The 21,095-nt window shown below is 36.2% G+C and overlaps 2 protein-coding genes across 2 annotated transcripts; both read right to left on the reverse strand.

Moving 5' to 3' along the window:
- Positions 1 to 13,917: 13,917 nt before the first annotated feature.
- Positions 13,918 to 16,178, reverse strand: LOC140038826 (uncharacterized). The gene is made up of 4 exons (XM_072084263.1): positions 15,591 to 16,178; positions 15,156 to 15,218; positions 14,722 to 15,099; positions 13,918 to 14,520 (listed from the first exon to the last, which is right to left on the reverse strand). The coding sequence occupies exons 1-4, from the start codon at positions 16,176 to 16,178 to the stop codon at positions 13,918 to 13,920; spliced, it is 1,632 nt and encodes a 543-aa protein (XP_071940364.1).
- A 9-nt stretch (positions 16,179 to 16,187) lies between these two features.
- LOC140038827 (uncharacterized) lies at positions 16,188 to 20,551 on the reverse strand. Its single transcript, XM_072084267.1, has 5 exons — positions 20,441 to 20,551; positions 17,603 to 17,708; positions 16,857 to 17,245; positions 16,630 to 16,763; positions 16,188 to 16,536 (listed from the first exon to the last, which is right to left on the reverse strand). The coding sequence occupies exons 1-5, from the start codon at positions 20,549 to 20,551 to the stop codon at positions 16,188 to 16,190; spliced, it is 1,089 nt and encodes a 362-aa protein (XP_071940368.1).
- Positions 20,552 to 21,095: the final 544 nt, after the last annotated feature.

Below are 21,095 nucleotides of genomic sequence, written 5' to 3' on the forward strand. Positions count from 1 at the left end.
AATGAATAAATGTACAAAATAGTGGTGGCAATATGGATAAATGGTTTATAATTGGTTTTGACTTAATGGATGGTGGATGAAATTTATCCAATCCATTTAGATCCATTTATTAAATGGATCTAAATGGATGGATCTAAATGGATTAAATAAAAATCAATTATCCATTTATAATTCATTTAAATATATTGGTTACTTTTTTTTGTATTACCATTTCTTGTAATATGAAGATACTTTTTTATGTACTTGTAAATTTTAGGTGTTGAAAATGACAAAAATCAATAAATGACAAAAATAATTGGAACTAATCATGAAGATTGTTGTACAAATAGCCATATGGTAATTAATGGGGGATTAATGGGGACTGAATCACATCATAATCAAAGGAGGGAGGTCCATATAATTTATATTTTATATAATTTTATTTTAAACAAGGGATATAATAGACATTTTATACTAATAAATAATATATATATATATATATATATACGTGTGCGTGTGTGTATGAAGTTTGATTAAGTTCGACGAACTTTTAAACTTCACATGCTAGGCTCAAACTAAATTCGTCAAGCAGTTCGAGCTGTTCAAACTCAAGTTTGAACTCCATGAACACGAGTACTACTAGTGTTTCGTTTTCTTTTTCTTGATAAACAAAAGTACTAATTAATACTATATAAGGGCTCTACAATTCCACGACGTGATATTTGTAAAACAACAATGTTGATTTCTGCTTCCCTTACGTTTTCATTTACGAATCAACGTTGCAACATTTTTGTTCCAACACAGGAGCAACGGTAAATCTGTTGCGCTAGAGTTAACTCTTCCATGACTGTCGAATATGAGGATTGCCCTGTGATTTTCGTAGACTACGGCCTCTGCAAGGAACTCACAAAAGTGAAATGATGCCCACGTTGAACCACCACTAGAAAACACAAACAGAAAATGAAAAAAATGTAGGCGAGAACATCTTTCAAGTTGGAGGAGCGATGTTGATAATTTTGAATCTGTACGCGTATGGATAAGGAAGAATGAAGAAAGATAAACAAACCTTTGATTTGGGGGATTAATGGGGACTGAAAGTCCTTTTCTTTTATTTGGTTTTAAGGAAATGGATATTTATGGTTTTTGTGGATAATCCAAATAAATTCATTTAATTTAATAGTTTTATTTTGATGAGTCATTTAAAACCAACACTATAAATGGATAATCCAAATCCATTTAATTATGGATTATATGGATGGATAAATGGATCTCAATCCAAATTGTCACCTCTAGTACAAAATGTCCAAAATTATAGGCATTTGGTTGTGTGTGCCTGTGGTTATTGATTGTCTGTGGCGCACTTTACTCAATGAATAAATACCCATTAGCGCTATACGTTTGAGTTGCCAAAGTCAACATTGTCAAATCCACCAATGTTTAAGAAAACTAGATATGAGAACTACAAGTTGTATGTTTTCTCTAATTCTTTTTTCTGTTAGAAGATTTATCGTTTATTTCTCAAATCGCAACTTGCTCACAAATTTTCTAGAAATCATTGTTCAGCTATAAGAAAAGTTGTTGCTGTTTGCAGGTACTCTTTGTTAGATGTAATTGCGCACAACAATTGTTCAGTTGGATTAGAGTGATATTGTCATATCCCTAATTTACAAAATATTTCAATCATGAGGAATTTTGTAGGAATTCAACATTATATTTTTCTTTAAAAAAAGTTTGGATGGATTCATTTTGGTCACCATTACAGGTAAGAACATGTTTCTGAAATCATAGCTCGCTCACAAGGATTCTTATAAATTGTCCATGGATACAGTTCTCATATCGATAATAAAATTTGAACACACAACATTTTGTAAGGAATGTATCCATTTTTACCAATTGAGCCACCTTTTATTGGCAGAAATTCTACAATATATAAGATTATAAATTCCAGGATATAAAAGTGTACGTGGACATATTTCAATTATGAAAAAAAAAGGAATAAGTGATCTTATTCTATCAAGACTCGTCTCAGTCAAATATGCCTAAGAAATGAAAAAATCCGTCTGGTTAGCTTCACTAGCTGGTAAATTTCCTAATTAGTATGAGCACATACAGGCCAGAGATGTGGTCAAACCAAATCAATGATGAAAACGACGTGCTCTAAGCATATATCTCTATATAAATCCACATGTTGGAACTTGGAACATTACAAACTAAGAAAATACCCAAAATACCAATCATCGACCAGGAAACTCAAATTCTTTGGCCATGGATTTTCTCCGCAACCTATTATCTCAACGGCTGCCTCCTCTTCTTCTTCTCCTATGGTTCTCGACTTCCATTTCATCAGTTATAGACCATCCCCACAAAATACCGAGGCTCGGTCCAATACGGAGAACAAACCTTCGAGACCCTGAGAATGCTATAACTGAAGCTTCTCTTTCAGAAGATTTCAAGACATTTTTTTGAGCAGACACTAGACCACTTCAATTATAACACACAAAGCTATACCAAATTCAACCAAAGTTATGTGATCAATTCAAAATTCTGGGTGGTGCCAGTTCGAACTCTTCAATCTTGGCATATCTTGGCGCCGAAGCTCCATTGGCTGAAGATCTAGAATCTATTGGTTTTCTTACTGATAATGCTCCATGGTTTAAGGCTATCCTTGTCTACATAGAGGTAAAGTACTATCATAACATCTTTCAAATCCTCTTTTTTAACTTGCTATATTATTAATAAACTATAGATAATAAACTCAGGACTCTTGATTTTCCTTTTCAGCATAGGTTTTATGGAAAATCTATACCACTTGGATCAATGGAAAAAGCCATGAAAAATACGACTATACGGGGTTATTTCAACTTGGCTCAAGCTTTAGCTAATTATTCAGAGATTTTACTGCATGTAAAAGACAAATTTTTTGCTCAAAGTTCTCCGGTTATCGTTGTTGGTGGATCGTATGGAGGAAGTAAGTGCTAGTTTGCCAAGCAGTTTTTTTCTTTTGTTTTTTAGTATCCTGCATTTTCATGCTCCACCGCCCTGCCCCCCCTCCCCACACCAAAACAAAAAAAAAAACTTCTTGGTGTTGAAAAGTTTCTGATTTCAACTTGGCAGTGCTCGTGTGAGAACCCGTAAATTCCCTAATAATTTTCCTAGGGTTTTTCCCCTTTAATGGCATGTTTTCTGCATTTTCTGGCTTAGGAAAATTTTTCCTGGTGAATTTTATGAGTAATTATAGTTTTTAGATGATTTTTCTAGTATTGGATAGTTTTTGAAAAATTACGAATATATAACGGACGTGGGACCCACTAGTGCGAAAAGTTCGGAAAAATTCGACCAATAAGGTTAAGTTTCGGATACTGGTTGAAATTTATCGGGTGTTAAGAGATAAGTAGAGGATGAGATGTGATTGATGTGAGAGGAAACAAAAGGATAGGGATGCTTTTATGAAGTGACAAGTGTCACTTTGTGGTTGGTTGCACTTGTTGGACACTATTCACCTTTTTGACTTTTCTTACCAATTGAATAAATATCTCAAAAATCACCAAAAATTCACTCTTGTCTTCTCCATTGTGGCCGGCCACCTTGAGCAAAGAAGAAAGAAAACTCTTCAAGATTCTTGCTTCCATCTTGCTTAAGTGTAACCATCCAACCATTTGATCTTGTTTCTACTCCATAAAACCTCTCCATTTGGTGTTAGTAAGTGGTTTGGTGAAGTGTTTGGAGAAGCTAAGGTGACAAGCAACTCTTCCTCTCTTGTTTACTAGGTGAGTGGTGATTGAACTTTCTCCTTCACTTAATGAAGCTTAATTTGTGCCTAGTGGTAGCTAAAGTGATGAATTTTGTGGTTTATTTCTTGCTTTTGGATGAATTGATGAAGTTTTCAATTTATTGGTGATTTTTCTGGTTTAATGTGATCATGATATTGTGGCTATCTATGATGGTTGGAAATGATGGTTAATGACTCTAGTAGGTGTACATGATTGGTATTTGCAAGCAATTTCAGGTTTGGAAGGAAAATGGGAAAGTTAGGGTTTCATACCCCTCAATTCTGTCCGGTTTTATATCTCATAGTTAGAGGCCGAATTGGCCTTGGCTTAAAACATGAAAGTTGTAGGGAATGATGTTTTAGAGGTACCTGTAAAATTTCAGGTCAATCGGAGTAGCGTAGAATGAGATAAGTCGAAATTACTATTGCTGTTCTGGTTTTACCCGAATTGGAGAATTGCTCCTGTAATTGGTTGTTTTGGCTGGAATTGCTTCCGAATTAGTTGTTGAGGCCTTCTGATGAAATTTAGCCCTGTTTCTTAGCTTTCAGCTGGTTTTGGAATTTCTGGATTTGGACTTGTAGAGCCTGAGTTATGATGTTTCCGCTAGAATGCGTTTTGGTGACTCTGTTTTACGTTTTTGATGTAGTATCTTGCATTTTTGACCTGTTTGCACTCAAAACTGGGTTGAGTGACCTTCTGTGATGTTGTAGCCCTGTCTTTTAGCCTCGAGATGGTGGGTCTTGCACCCTCATCCGATAATCGTAGTGAAATTGGTGCCATTACCGCAAAATGAGGTCAAACATTGTTTTTATCAGGGTTAAAGCTAATGCCATTTCCTGATTTTCTGGTTACCTATGATGCTTGTATATGCTTATGAAACCCTATTGGGGTTGTGATTGGCATTGCTTTATGACTCGTTATCGAGTCTCATTGTACTTGTTTGCGTGTTCTAGGGCGTGACGGTGGTTCACGACGTACTTTTGACGACGGTGCATGAAACATCACCTACTTGATTGGTGAGTGTACTACTCACATGAATGTTTACAATGTGGCTTTGATATATGTGATTGTGATGCCGTGAAGGCTTACTTGGCCATTGGAATTGGTTAAGGTGAGGGTGTACTTGACCGCTCTCACCCCTTTTGATACTGTTAATGACTGTTTACCGTTTCACTGTAATACTGAACTTGATATATGAGTTATTGAATTCCATTTCATGGAAACCTGATTTGGTGTCGTTTGGACGAATATCCAACGGCCTTACTGTGTTACTGAGCTCAACCCCGTTGGTAGTCAAATGAATCGAGCCGGCGAGAGCTTGGTCGTGAAAATTGACATGCCACGGGGACTGTACTGGGGAATCTTGTAGTAATGAGACTCTTGATTCCGGTAAACTCGAGTATTACCAAAAGTTACTGATTGGAGTGCGGGCCCGGTTGGGGTGTTGGGTGGAAGGAATGGAAGTGAAGTGAGGTCTACGGTTGGTACTCTTAAACATTGACGGAGGGTCAATGAGGTTGGATCAAGAATATAAGCGTGGAAAGGGGCTCTTGAGAGCCGTCCGTATCCTTTTACCGATTTATTTTATTCCTTAATTGTGTACTTGAAATGAAAAGTTATGCTATATGCTCTTCGTTGCTTATGTGGTAGTAACTCATTGAGCTTTAGCTCACTCCGTTCCATTTGTTTTCCTTACAGGAAAATGACTATTTTGGGAAAGGTTGTGCTAGTTGGTTGTCAAGTTGAGCTCATGTAAATGTATATTTTGAATAGCTCCTTGAGGGTGAAAACCCTAAGTGTTTTGTTTCAACCAATGGTTGGTTTGTAATTGGCTAATTGCACATGTATGAACTTGTTGGATATTTTGGTATGCCGCTTTGGCTTGTAAATGTTAAATTTCGATGTATATATGTTGGATTGATGTTTGGTTGAACTCCGGATTCTGACGTGGCCGGTACTGTTCATCATCGGCTTCGATTTTCGTTTTTTTTATTTTGTGATTTTGACGTGTTTGCGTGCATTGGTGTGTTCCGGAACGTAGTAGATCGACGTAAACTGATCCGTTAGTCCTGGCGAGAGCTGGACAGGCAGTCCGCTAACCCCTTTGGTTCGCCTTAGGGGAAGGTGGGGCTGTCACAGCTCGCGTCGTGGTTTCGGCTCAAATATCCTCATATTGCTCTTGTTGCTTTAGCCTCATCAGCTCCAATTCTTTATTTCGATCACATCACTCCTCAACATGGTTACTATTCCATTGTGACCAAGGACTTTAAAGTAGTGAAAACGTTGTTCATGCTTTCAGTTTATCTAATCATTACATTAATTATTATATGTCAAGAGTTTTGAGAATAAGTTTGTCATGTTAATTACAGGAGAAAAGTGAGCACTGTTGCCAAATTCTAAGAAAATCATGGTCTGAGATTGACAAAGTTGCTTCTAAACCAAATGGTCTCTCCATTCTCAGCAAAATATTCAAGACTTGCTCGTAATCCATCCTTTTTGCTTTCATTCATTTTACCAATCAAGATGTTCTGATAAAATAGAAATAGTCAAGCCAATATATAACTAGTCATTATCATACATGTACTGATAATTTGCTTTATTCATGATCATTTATGTATTAGTAATGGGCTTTATTTGCTAGGTATGACGTCTAATGATTAAGGAGAAGCGTTTCACGCGTATTTTATTTTAATCCAACTAATTACCTTACCATCTTAGGTTGACATTAAATTAGCTGATAGTTTGGCCCCCAATTAAAAGCCATTTTGAGTTATATTATAAGTTTTTTTCTCTTTTTTTTAATAAAAGGATTAACCGTGGTTTTCCTACTTATCTCCTTGATGACTCAAATCATGACCTAATTATTATAAGTGAAACGTCTTATCAATTAAATTGCACTTCATTGTCTGATTATATTTATAAGTTGTCAACATTTTTCTATCAATTTTATTTGTTGTTTCTATTAAAGTAGATTACACAAACTTTAAAGCAAAACTTGTGCACAAGTACATTAATCATGTAGGTGTACCCAACCCTACATATGTATAGGATCAAATTAGTAAAACATGAATAAAAATAAGGGATAATTTCAGAAACCTCCCCTGAGGTTTCTAATAAATTTCACTTGGCTCCTCTAAGATTTCAAAAATTACACTTACCTCCCTTGTCCATTTAAAATGACAATACTAACCTTAATATTTTTAATAAAACTCTCTTGTTGCCATGTTTATGCAAAGGATGGATTTTATAATTTTTTTTACCATTTTTCTTCTTATTCATTTCTCTATTAGTATTTCATTAGAAGTATCGAAGAACTATCAATATTGTCCCTAATATCTATCCAAATTAAATGTTAAACTAGTAATATTTTTTTGATAACTTTTAATATCCTCCAATTTTTTTTGTAGCTCTTTTTTTTGGGTATCAAAATCAAGGATAAGTCAACAACGATTAAAAACAAATTACCCAAAATCATTACCAAATTATGATGGTTCTTGCACTAAACTAGTCCCTAAATTTTTATTAAAACAATAGTTCATAAACTTTAAAAGAAACAAAATAGCACTTTCTTCTCTATCTTAAAAAGAATTTATATTCTCAATAAAGTACTATGAAAAATACCCTATTATAGTAAAAGATTTATTGTTATAGTTGATTATTAAATAACAAATATTAGTATGAAAAACTTGATACTCTTTTTGTTTAGAAGAACAAATTGAACTTTGTAAGATAAGGGCATTTTAGGATATTCATTAAATTTTTTACTCTATTTTAAAGTTTGGTTATCAAAGTGTCATATCAAGGGAGGTAAGTATAATTTTAAAACATCAAGGGAACTAAGTGAAATAGTAAGAAACCTCAAGGGAGGTTTCTGAAATTATCAATAAGAATTTGTTTAATGAAATGTCCTTCTTTTTTAATTTCATGCCTTTGAATGGCTCGTATGTGTACACATCGGCTGCTCAGTACAACTCACCGCCGAATTATCCCGTCACTGAAATTTGTAATGGCATAGACAAAGCACCTAAAGGAACTGATATTCTTGGCCGTATTTTTGCCGGTGTTGTTTCTTACGGAGGTAATAACTCATGCTATGACCCATTGGAATATGCCTATCCCAGCAAAGCATGTATCGGATGGACTTGGCAAGTAAGTTTCTCTAGACTCTCGTTTCCATTTATTTTAACTTTTTTTTTCCTTTTTTTTGGTGAAAAGACATATTCACTTCATTTTTATTTTTCATTTTTTGGTGGATAAGCTAGGTCCTGATTAGTGGTGTTAGTAAGATAATTAAGTGGTGTACTTGACAGGAGAGAGGGACGGATTAGATGATTCGGATGGAGAGGAAATGTAAGTGTGAGATTTTGAATTCGAATCTTTCTACTTACACTATTAAAAGAAAAAAAAAGTGGTATACTCGAGCCTATATGGCCCTAGAAACCATTTTCACTTGAAAAGCTTTTTCTTTTTTTTTTAATAGACTTGTAGCGAGATCGTGATGCCCATTGGGTGTGGCTAGGCAGCAATGATACAATGTTCCCACCGTCACCTTTCATTCTACCAGATTTCATTGAGTATTGCGAAAGTTCATATGGGGTCTCACCTCGACCTCATTGGATCACTACTTATTATGGATGCCATGTAGTGTTGTTCTTGGTTATTTTCTTTGTCATTTGTTCATATTTTTCCAAATAGAAAATTCTAACTTAGTTATTAATATCACTTTCACTTTTTTCATTCTTGATTCTCATATACAAATTCAACAAATTGTAGGACATAAAATTGGTTTTCCAAAGATTTGGAAGCAATATCATATTCTCCAATGGATTAAGGGATCCTTATAGTAGTGCGGGGTAAATGAATAAGACATTTTTACTTTTCCTTGTTTATTGATTTCTTTGTACATTTTAATACTTATGGCTTCTTAAGCTTAATTGTTTGATTTCTCAATCACAGAGTGCGAGAGAACTTATCCAGCAGCCTTCTTGCTGTTTTCAGTCCAAGTAAACTTTAATTCGATCCACTACTGCTTTTTATATCTTCTCAAGGATTCTTCTTGATTCGGCATGCTATTTCCTCCCAAGTATAACCAAATTAAGTGCTGATGCCATTTTAAAATATATGAGCCGCATGCTTTTGTGCCTTTAGTACGTGGGATTGTGGGGTTCCATTGCATGATTGATGACCATTTCGGAATGATTTTTTGCAGGATCGCATTGCCTGGACATACTGCCTGCAGGAAAAAGTGATCTGTCCTGCTTGGTTGCTCAAAGGAAAATAGAGGTTGAGATCATTGAAGGATGGATCAAACAGCATTATGCTGATCTTTATGCCATTAGAAAACAAAGAGATGTTTAAATCATGAAACTTTTTTACGTTTAAAACAGACAGAATGCCAATCTTGAATTGTTTAGAATTATATAGAATGAATTAAAGGTGGAAGTATAATATTGACCAAGTTCCTCACTTATTTTTTTTTCTTTTCTCCTTTCTTTATAGTTTAAGGCACCAAATGATTCTCCAGTAACATCATGATTCATATAAGTGAAAAAATAAATTTCAACATCTTAGTCTTAATAACGTCTGTTTTACGTGATTTACACATCACATGGAACCTATCTCTATATTTCTAGGGTTCCATGTGGTTTCATACGGAACATCAAAGATTCAGAAAACAATAGAACAAAATTGACAAATCAAATAGCAATGAGGATAATCCTCATTGAAAAAGGCGGTTTGGAGAGGTAACTTGTAGGTTCTTCCATCAGTTTGATATGTAAAGAGAAATTTGTGTAGGGCTACTATAATTTCCATTTAAGGTTCTTTTGTTTAATTTTTTTCCTTTTATTTTTAGCTTCGAAAATTCCTTTTACAATCAACGAAGCATCTTCTTCTACTTGATTAGCTTATTATATAAGATAAAATATTCTACTATTTTCATTTTAGCATTGATAGTGGAGGCAGAAGACTGTAGCAGGATTTTATTATTTTGAACTGGAATAAAATTATGCTTTAGTTAGAATTAGGGAGTGAAATTGATGGTCATGATGTGTTGCTAGCATCATTGAGTCTTACTTTTTTAACATTTAAGAGTTTTAGTGTTACAAATGCAAAACCGTATGCAATCCACTGCTAGTGCTCTATAACAACGTCGTCCTAAATCACCTCCAGTGCCTGGTTCCAACATCATGACCTCTTAGCAGCCTCAATTTCTGAGAGAATCGATTGGGTCGACAATAAATTGGAAGCAATGAGAATGAATTTATATTTGTATATCAAACTCTATTAAATATGTTAAGTCATGTATAAAATGTATGTGCGCAAGTAACAGAAAAGCAAAAGTGACTTGGGATGCAACGTCAACACAGCTCAAATATTTACCAAAGTATGATAAAAACTTTAGGCTATAGTATTCAAGTTAGTAGATTTTTCAGGACGACTGAATTCCAGATTGGTGTTTATCATTACACCAAATCAGCCAGACACACACAAAATGTGGGAAATTTAATTACACAATGCTTAAAAAAACTCAAAAAGGGTGAACGTTTGCTAGATTGCTAGATGATCATTTATCATCTGAATCAGGACCAAAGAAGAGGTCCTCAAAATAACCTATTAGTTTAGCAGTGGAATACATCATAGTACGGGCGCAAAAGATTTAGTAACTACAGCAAGTAGATTAGAGAACAACACCAGTAACAGAAACATTCTTTATTAAAATAAAATTAAATACAAGCCAAAAATGATATGCTATTTGATGAGCGAACTAATGTCTTAGCCACTAATTAGGGACCTAATTTTGATCGAGTTTGAGTGCTCAGCGTCAGCTGATATGCTAATTTTTTTTTTTTTACTTAGGAATATTCCAAACTTTCGTGCCAAACTAATCCCCTAAAATTATATAGAGCCTTATTTCAAGAATATACATTGAGATAGCACACGGAGATCGATTACGAGACTTGTTGGTAACTACCATATTATGGAACCAGTCGGACTACCGTGCGACATCAGATGATATGCTACTTGACGGGGGAACCAGCATCTCAATCACCGATGAAGGAGTTAGTCCTAATTCCTTGTGTGGAAAAGGAAAACTGATGTCCGGACGAGAAGTTAGGGAACCTCATTGCCCACGTGATTCTGATTTGCAGATGATGCATCTGTATCCCTCGTAATCAAAATGGAGTCAATCTATTGAAATAGTAAGACACCAATCACCATAAAATAAGTGTAAGGCAATATAATTCCTCAAGTCAACACCCCCTGTGCACCAAATGTGCCACAACAAGGTGTAAACCTAGCTAGGATGGGCTAACTATCTTGGTGCAACGAAATATGACTGGAAAAGAAAATCAAAAGACGATTGTACATGGTCACATATAAAGTCCAAACTAACATACATCTAACGATATTTTCTTTTAGATGTAATTCAAGACATTTTTAAAATTTATATAGCGATGTATTTCTTTTACATGTAATTTTTAGATGTAATTCAAGACAATTTTTTTAATTTATAATTTCTTTTATAAAGCCCAATCTAACGATGTATTTTTTCTAGATGTAACTCAAGTTTAAATTCAAGATTCAAACTATGTTATGTATATTGAGTGATGTGTATAATCCGTGTACATATATCATTTTTCTTCTTAGATTAGTACACAAACTATTTAATATGTTTGTCTAATGAGTGCTCCTAAAGGACTGATTATGCTCCAAGTATTAATGCTTTAGTTTTCTAGAGCAGATAAAATTAAGTTTTAAATTGTATACATATATAAGGGAGACTAAAGTGAATATGTAGAGGGTAGATGGAATAGGGTGTATCAATTGCTAAAGCGGGATGAATCCAATGTCTACTGGTTAGATGGGATGGCTTGGGTTAACCATTACGGCCAGATAAATACTCGAGTAATATTCACAAATATCTTACATATAGATGGTAAGCTTCGAAACGTACAAGTTATAATTACAGTACAAATAAGTTTTCTTTTTTCTTTGTTTTTTTTTTGTGTTAAAAAAACCATAGTGGGATGTTCCATATTATTAGTTTCATGTTGTTAAAATATCGTATGGTTGTTTTTGGGTAATGGGAGGAAGTTTTCTGAAAACCCACAAAAAGACTTCATTTAAACTGAAGGCTGTTAGATTAATTACTTATTGTGCCCTACATGATCACATAAGTGTACAAGTAATAAAAGTCCCGCATACATTGAAGAACAAATACTAGATAGAATCAAAATATCATGACCAAAGTCATGTACCAAATTAATAAGTCACAAGATTCAATGACCAAATTCATGAATCTAACCTAAGTGATAAACGAATTTATATATACATTTATGAAACTTTACATAAATAAATGTATATATATTTATGACTATTGTATATACATCCCTGAAATAATTGATTAATGGTAAGATTCATCTTATCAAGTAGAAAATATTAATGGGTCTTATTAATAATTAATAATGGGATGGATCACTTATACATCTACAAATAGGCTCTTGGTTCGTCTCTCCATTCAATGAGTTTGTGAGAATTATCCCATAACGAGAGCAAACATAAGAAAAAGTAGTAAAGAAAAGATCAAGACTTGAAACCATACAACTCCAAGTAGAGACATAATCAATGGCACAAGATATATCTTAATCCTCTTTGTTCATGCTTTGTAAGTCATGGTAGAAGATTTTAATCTTATTTTCTAACAAACTACTCTTCAATAGCTGCCCTGGCTGGAGCACCAACAAATCGTTATCGTCATTGTCCTAGCCAGGGTTCAAGTCGTTGCTATTATGTTAGTCTGGGTTCGAGAACTAATAGCCACAGTTAAATACAACATTTAGAGCTTGCCAACATTGATTGTATGGTCCATGTCAACTCAGCGCAATGGTCTCAAAGGAGATGATGTGTCATGATGCGTCATCAATGAGTCCCACATTTCAAGCCAATGATAGGGCAACTTTGATGATATGGCAATGCCATGTGACCATGGGGCTTGCTTACAGTGAGATGGCAACACCACTTCATCTTAGGGACGTATAATAGATAGATGATGAATTATTTACTTTTATTCTTAGTCATTTGAAAAGTAACTAATGCCTTTCTTATGAATTAAATACCAGTTGTATCCTTCTGATAAATTAGATTTCAACACCTAAATTTAAAATTTTTACAATTCCCTTTTCCAAAAAAAACAAATATTATATTATAACAAGATTTTGAAACTCCATTTACCTATATATTTATAAACTTGATATATTTTATGATAAAATTTTATGTATTGCTCCCTCTCTTATCCCTGGCAACCCTCCTCCCCTGGGAGAGTGAAGGAAAAGAAGGGAGGGAGAGTGACAATGGTGGCAGTGGAGGAGGGGAGGTGGTGGTGGATTGATAGGGTGTGAAGTATAGTGATTTTATATGTGTAACTTGTCAGTTAATTGTGTTTTTAGTGCTTAATTTGAATGGAAACTGGCTAATTTGAATATTTGTCAATTTCTATAGGAAATATATGCAATCGAGTAAGGAATAAGTAAGATCCTATAGATAGTCCGACTGATTTAGTAATTTAGTTTTTATCAGCAGATTTCGTGATCGACCCTGTATGTTATCTCGTTGTGCCTTAGAACAACTCTCTACACGGTTTTAGGGATTTAAGTTAAAAAAAAAAACGTTTAAGCAAAAAAAAAAAAGTAGGGAACAAGTGGCAAATGCGACAAAAGTGGGAAAAAGCCAAAGGGAAGTCCGATGCCAGATTTATCGCCAAATGTATCACCCGGTTTCCAATGGAAAAAGTAAAGGAAGAAATCCAACCATGGACAAGTCACCGAGTGTTCACAGAAATTTGAACTAAATCTCAATGTGAAACATGTCCGGGCCTGGATTTAGGACCGAACTTCATCAAAATTCTCCTCGGACTCAACATTTTGTTAGCACTTTAAGACCTAATCCTAGCATACTTGGACTACAAGTTGAGCGAGCTATAAATAAGAGTTATTTAGGATGTTTTTAGATTAGAAAAATAATAGGTTAGCTTTAGTTCATGCTTTATTTTTTTATTTTTTTTAAAATATCATCTTTTATTAGTGCAATCACAAAAAGTACAAAGTTCGAGGCTAGCCCTTCCGTAGGAATACAAGATCACACACCCTACCCTACCTGTAATTAACCCCTACGGCCAACGTCTACGAAAGTTTGGAAACCCAGACGCATCTAAAGAAATATCTCCACTCACCAACCAAGGCAAAGCATTATATGGCTCATAAATTGTAGTACACCCAACCTCCACGCCAACATTAGCCAACCTGTCTGCTGGCCTGTTTGCCTCCCGAAAGCAATGAGACACGACCTCAAAATACCGTCTATATCGCTGCAGCTCTGGTAACTCCCTCTGCAACGGCCATGGACACCTAATCTTCCCCTGAATAATACGGACCAACACCAGTGAATCAGATTCTAAATGCAACTTAACAAATCCCGGGGACACACCTAATTGCACACCAAAAAGTAGAGCTTTCATCTCCGCCTGAAGGCTTGTAGTCTCCCCAAACCAGCACGAAAAACCAAGCAGGAACCTCCTAACATAATCCCTGAACAGACCCCCACCACCACTCCTCCTTGGGTTACCGTTTGAGCAACTATCAGCATTCAATTTCACCACCGACTGAATCGGACATTGCCAACAAGCCTCCCGTATGATACACTTGCTCCGCAATCTTGCTATCATATCGAAAAAATCAACCCGTGAGTTACCAAGCAGTGATATCTCCCGAAACTGAAAACAGAACCATTCTTTCAACTCTAAGAAAATCCGATCACAAACATGCATTACCGAGTCTAACTTAGCATCAAATAGCCACAAATTTCGCATCTTCCATAAATTCCAACAGATTAACGATAGCAACGTGCGGAGAACAAAACCAAGGTAAGTATTAAGTGTAGGTTTTACCCACCAACGCATTAGCTAATGTCTAACCGTGAAAGCCGCACTAAACCTGCCAATAAGACCCTCAAAGCAACCCCAGACCTGCTTAGCCACCTCCCCCGTACAAAAGATGTGGTTAATAGTTTCTGAGGATAGGTTCAAACTATAACAAAAGCACCTAGAGGGGTCCAGAACCCCAAACTTGTGTAATACATCCATCAACGGCAATCTACCATACAGTAATCTCAACATAAAGATGGAAATTTTTGAGGGCAAAGCCCGATGCCACAAAGAAGCAAACATGCGTGAACCAATACCTCCTTTACGCACTATCTGATATGCCGATAAAATAGTAAACTCACCTGAACTCGTAGGGGTCCAGATCATGTCATCCGGCTCTGCCGTAGTAGAGGGAGCCATCCCCATCACCTGCTGTACCCATCCCACAGGTAGCACCCCATTTAAGCGCTGCAGATCTCACCTACCTTCCACGACAAAGTCTGCAACCGATCACTCTTGAAATGATTCCACCTGCTTACACGGCGGCCCTGTGCCCAACCAATTATCATGCCAAAAGTTGGAAGATCCGCTACCCAGCAACCATCTGATATGCGTTTTCGCTACCACTTGAGCGTGTAACATCCTCTTCCAATTGTGTGACCGTCCTAGGAAGAAATCGGAATAACATGGATGCATATCCGGGCAATACTTCCAATGCATGAACTCAATCTATAAAGATCATCGCTGCCTAAAATTCCACCATAATTTCAAAAAAAAAAAAAGCATCAAACACATGTTGCAAAGACCGAACGCCCGCACCTCCCTCCTCACTGACTCCATTTAATCCAATGAAACCGCGGCCCAAAATCAGACGAACCCCATAAGAATTCAGCTAAAATTCACTCCAACATGTCAAAAACCTCTTTTGGAGGACTGGATGCAGCAAAGATGTGGATCGGCATGGATGCCAGCACACTCCTTATCAGCACCAACTTCCCTTCTGATGACAAAAGCCGTTCCTTCCATGATAAAATCCTACTTGCAACTGAAGTACAAAATGCAGCAAAATAGCTTTTTTTTCGTCTTCCCGAGTACAATGGACACCCTAAATACGTCACCGGAAAGGCCTGGGACCGAAACCCCGTGACCTGTGCTACAACACGTTTCCGTAAATCCGACAATCTAGCATGGGATAGGAAACTACTTTTATAATGGTTCACCTTCTGTCTCGATATCGACGTATAGTCCTCCAACACATTCATAACCAGCTGCAGTGACCTTTTCATGCCACTCGAGAAGATAATGATATCATCTGCATAAGCCAAGTGCGTGATAATAGGGCATCCATGCGGAACCCAAAAAGGCACAAACCCCTGCCGTCTACCCAAGGAATTCAGATGACGGGAAAGCACCTCAGCACACAAAACAAAAAGGGCTGGCGAAAGCGGATCACCTTGATGAATCGCCCAACTAGACTTAAAGAAACCTCGGGGCGATCCATTTACCATAACTGAAAATCACACATTCGAGATCAGCCTCCAAATCATATCAGTCCAAGCTTCACAGAAGCCAAACCGTCTCAGCACCTGGATCAAGAATGGCCATGCAACCCTATCATAGGCCTTGGCCATGTCAATCTTTAAGACAATATTATCTCCTCTACTAGTCTTTCCAATATCAGCTATGAGCTCCTGAGCCAATAGAATATTATCAAAAATCTGCCTACCTTTCACAAAGCCGCTTTGCTGGGGGGATATAATGTCAGGTAAAACCTTGGCCAATCTAATCGCTAATATTTTGGAGATCACTTTATTGAGGAAATTGCACAGGCTAATCGGTCTGAACTGACTGAAATCTTGAGGGGAGCTAACATTGGGAATAAGAGCTACCCATGTTACCGTGATACTCTTGGGCAATTTCTACCCACAAAAGAAACTAATTACCGCCTCACATACATACTCTGTCACCACCTCCCATACAAAGGTAAAGAACCTACCAGTGAAACCGTCTGGTCCCGCTGCACTCTTCCTATCCATCCCAAACACCACCTCTCTTATCTCCTCCATCTCCGGAATCTTCATTAACTCTTCATTCTGGGAGTGAGAAACCATGTGGGGAATCACGTTTAGTGTATCCCAAGATCCTGACGAAGTTTTCGCCTAAAATAACATTTTAAAATACTCAACCGCCTCCGCTGCAATCCGATCATCTTCTGTCATCCAATTCCCAGTTGCACCTTTGATCCAATGAATCACCGCCTTTGCCCTACGATCCGCAACGACATAATGGAAATATTTTGAATTTTTATCCCCCTCTCGAATCCATTTAACCCTCGCCTTTTGCCTCCAATATCCTTCATCTACCATGAGTGAGTTCCGTAGAACCGCCCGAACTTCTTGAAGTGCAATTAAGTTTGGCTCCGAGGGGTCATTAACAAAAAGACCCTCCAACCTTAGCACCTCCCCACCTGCCTTTCTCACCCTCTCAAAAATATCTCCAAACACCTCTCTTGACCACAATTGCGCTTGTCGTTTTACCTCCCGCAATTTGGCCGCCAGTCTCTGCAAGGGAGGACCTGAAAACGATCCACCCCAACATCGTCCAATAACAACCAATAGCTCCAAGTTAGACATCCACACATTCAGGAATCGAAAGGATCTTGGCTTATTATCTAGCCTAGACCGTGCCGTCAATAACAAGGGAGCGTGATCCGAGGGATCCCGCCCCAAATGTTGCACCTCAAAATTATACTCTAAACTCAACGCATGTTGGTTGTACAACATTCTGTCTAGTCTCTTCCAGATACGCGCACTTCCCCCTCTATTATTACACCATGTGAATTTTGACCCTGAAAACCCAGCATCTCGTAATCTAGTCGTAGCCATGAAACAGATAAAATCAAAACCCTCCCCTAGGCGAAAAGGTAAATCACCTTGCTTTTCCTCCTCACTGACTATGACATTGAAATCCCCAACCAGGAACCATGGTGCATCCCCCGGGTTATCGAGCAATAGTGAAGACCAAAGCGATCTTCTTTCCTACTCATTACACTTTGCATGCACAAACGAAAAAATCATGGGGCCGAATACCATTTGCGAATGTAACGTTCATGCTTTATAACTTGTCTTGAGAGATCGAGATTGAGTGACATGCAAGCAAGAATTAAGGAGCAATCAATACAGAGACTAGAGCACTAAAAATTGAGAAAATTTTCTTACTTATTTTCTAATATTGTATTTGCTACTTGAATTCTTGGGTTTATTAATGGCTATATTGAACTAATTTGTTTCAAGGGTTAGAATTTTGTGAAGGAGTATTGGTTATTTATTTTAGTTAAATTTCTGACTTTTTCCTTGATTTATCTATCTTGTTTTAATTATATGTTTATACTTGATCACCATAAACATGTTCTTAGGGTTCATATTGCTTATCTTATAAAATGACAGGCATATAATGCTCTTGGTTCTTAAATAGGTATAATTGATTTTGATCACATCCATAATTCATTGTAATAGTTTTCTTGGATAGGAATAATTGACTTTAATTGCATCTCTGATTAATCGTAATAGATTTCTTGAATACCAGATAGTAAAAATTAAGGAAAAAAGGCAATAAATTCGGGTGAAAATCTCTATATAATGCAACATGAAATTTCAAGCCAAGCTAAAGTCCAATGGTATGTAATTGAACTCGATATTTTGACAAGCTAAGCTTTACATGAACATATGTCTTAAATTTCAAACCAAACTCGATCAATTTCTTTCAAAAAATTATCAAACACAAGTCGAGTTCAAACATTCTTTTTAATTTTCAAATCAATCCTGAACATACCTCTGTCCGCTGAGGCTTGTTTTCAGTCCTATTGATGCCAAAATTACACTTTGCTCTAATAAATGAACAAATTGCATTGCATTTCATCATTAATAAATAATATAAAAAATGCTTGTAGTTACAAAAATGAAAGATTCCTGTACTTTTTTTATTTACCAAAGAAAGAAGAACAAATTTTATTTACAAAATCCAAGTTTAGAAAGTATTTCAAACATGAAACAAAATATAATAAATTTGTACTATGAGTTTCAAAACGTATCTTGAGTTTTTGTTTTAGATACAAGTAAATTAAACCTTAAGAGCATGTTTTAAATATGTGTATATCAGTATTGACTAAAAAAACTTTAATACAAAATATAATACGAAATGGAGTATCAAGGTAGACAAAGAGTTTTATGTTGGGAATTATTTATTCAAATTGCAATAAAGATTAAATTTAATGCAATCTACTACCAATTTATGATCTTTTGTGTTTTTGTTGGTTCTTGTGAGTGCCTTTTTTTTTTACCATCATAGTTTTTTCAATAAGAAATTATGTAGGTTTTCAATTTTATAGCGGTTATCTCTATGGGATTATATTGATTGAAGTTTATTATCCAATTCAATTTTTTCCATTAATTTATTTTAAAGATAATTCAATGGGGATCCATGAATTTAGTACTTAGTCCATATATACTTGGAGAGGAAAAGATATTGGAGTAAAAGAATTTAATTGAGATTGAAGTTCTAGTCAATTATATCAACAAAATTGTTTCATTACTTGAATAAGGAAGGAAAATGGGATAATGGGAGAAAGGAAAATCACATGATAGGAGATTGGGAGTTCATGTTAAAATGGACTTGGGGTGTGCAATGCGTGTACAATGATTCATTAAGTTTTTAGAAAGTTGTGATTATATATGTGAGCGTGTGTCTAGTATATAATTTTATTGAACAAGGATATTTGAACTATTTTATGTTTTAGTGTAGATGAATCATTTTTTAATTCTGTGTGCACAAGATTATTTTAAGTGAAAAGAATAGGTGATTTTATAGCTTATCAACTAATGTAGGTGTCATGAATGTGAGACACTCCAAAAAAAACAAAGAAAGAAAGAATCAATAGATGCTGACATGAATCTCATCCAACATCTAGATCATAAATTTGTGATGAAAATTTTTACCAAAAAAAATAATAAATAGATAAAAATTTTAAACACTAAGTCTTTCTTTTTGGGGGGGGGAGGGGGTTCAACTGGAGGCCTAACTACCAATTAATAATAGCACAATCAAGGAAACATTCATAAAATTTGTTGATAATAGAGGCTTAGGAAATAAAGCGCCCCAAATTGCAAATTCAAATTCTAGGAGATCAACGCAAGAATTGCCTTTTCTCCAGTATTGAGAACGCTTGCATTGCCAATTACTACTTAGAAGTTCCCAATTTTCTAACATCAGGTTGAAAACTTATGATGAGCATCTGCATAATTGACAAGTTGAATGTTTATGTGAGTGCCCGACACAACTTCAATATGTTGAAATAGAATTTTTAGTGAGTCAAATCAAACTAAATACTTAGCGTTGAAACTTTGTTCATATAATATTGGGCAAAAAACTCCAACGGCCATTAAACTATTGTCAGGATCATGTTTTGGCCATCGAACTATTTTTCGTCAATAATTGGCCACTGAACAACTTAATCAATAAATTCGTGGCCATTTCGTTGATAATGACTCTTAATTTCTAAAATTAGCAAGACACGTGGCAAAGGACAAGGACAATTTTGTAGCCTTCTCAATCTTAATCACTCTATCATCGCCACCCTCATTTTCCATGTGCAAAAAACAATCTAACACTAAAACAGAAGCCTCCCTCACCGGAATCATGGGGGAATCCTTAGTATAAGCTTTACTCCCTTGCAAAAAAAAAAAAAAAAAAATCTCCCAGAGCATTCCAGAACCAATTTTGCTGGATTAGGCAAGAGTTCCAATGCTTTTGGAACTTCTTCTCGGAGTTTATCCGGTTCTCCAATATTAGTTACCATGTATTTCTGAAGCCCTCTGCTAGACATTAATGTACAAAGGCTTTCCAGCTCTGATTGACATGATTTCCCATTTCCTTTTTCTTTTTCTTTTTCTTTTACTGGAGAAGGGCTTGATGGTGGTCGGGTAGAGGTGGGCGGAGGGAGGGGAATAATGGGTAAAATTTCACGGGGTAGGGAGGAAAGATTATTTTTGGAGGGATAATTGGGAATCAAGAGTGGAATTAATGGAATCGAGGTGAGCTTGGAGGTCGTAATAGCAACTGTTGAAGGCTTCAAGGGCAGCGGACAGGTCGCGGAGATAGGTGATTGAACTGAGAAAAGATGGGGCTAACGGAGGATATGACGAGGTTTGTGATGGTCGAGATGGGAGAGAAGTGATGGAGGTGGGTTGTGGCTCTTGGTTGATAGGGGTGCCAGTTTCTGGTTGCGGAGGTGATGGATTGGGATCATGTTCAACCTTGATAGGAAGAAGAATAGGTTCCGTTACAGCCGGCTGCGCCATGGGAACGATGGTTGATGGCTGTTCGCGAGAGTACAAGGATTTGACTGAATAAGTCGAGCATCAAAAAAA

The sequence above is a fragment of the Coffea arabica genome, chromosome 1c (genome assembly GCF_036785885.1).
Source record: "Coffea arabica cultivar ET-39 chromosome 1c, Coffea Arabica ET-39 HiFi, whole genome shotgun sequence".
Taxonomy (NCBI): domain Eukaryota; kingdom Viridiplantae; phylum Streptophyta; class Magnoliopsida; order Gentianales; family Rubiaceae; genus Coffea; species Coffea arabica.

Coding starts and splice junctions, on each gene's coding strand:
- LOC140038826 (XM_072084263.1), bottom strand. CDS start 16,178: ATGGTAAATGGATCGCCCCGAGGTTTCTTTAAGTCTAGTTGGGCGATT. Junction 15,100..15,155: donor TGCAGACTTTGTCGTGGAAG/GTAGGTGAGATC, acceptor TGGGTACAGCAG/GTGATGGGGATGGCTCCCTC. Junction 14,521..14,721: donor GGTTTAGTGCGGCTTTCACG/GTTAGACATTAG, acceptor TTCTGTTTTCAG/TTTCGGGAGATATCACTGCT.
- LOC140038827 (XM_072084267.1), bottom strand. CDS start 20,551: ATGTCTAGCAGAGGGCTTCAGAAATACATGGTAACTAATATTGGAGAA. Junction 17,709..20,440: donor TGCCTAATCCAGCAAAATTG/GTTCTGGAATGC, acceptor TGTAATGAGTAG/GAAAGAAGATCGCTTTGGTC. Junction 16,764..16,856: donor ATCGGATTGCAGCGGAGGCG/GTTGAGTATTTT, acceptor TCTCACTCCCAG/AATGAAGAGTTAATGAAGAT.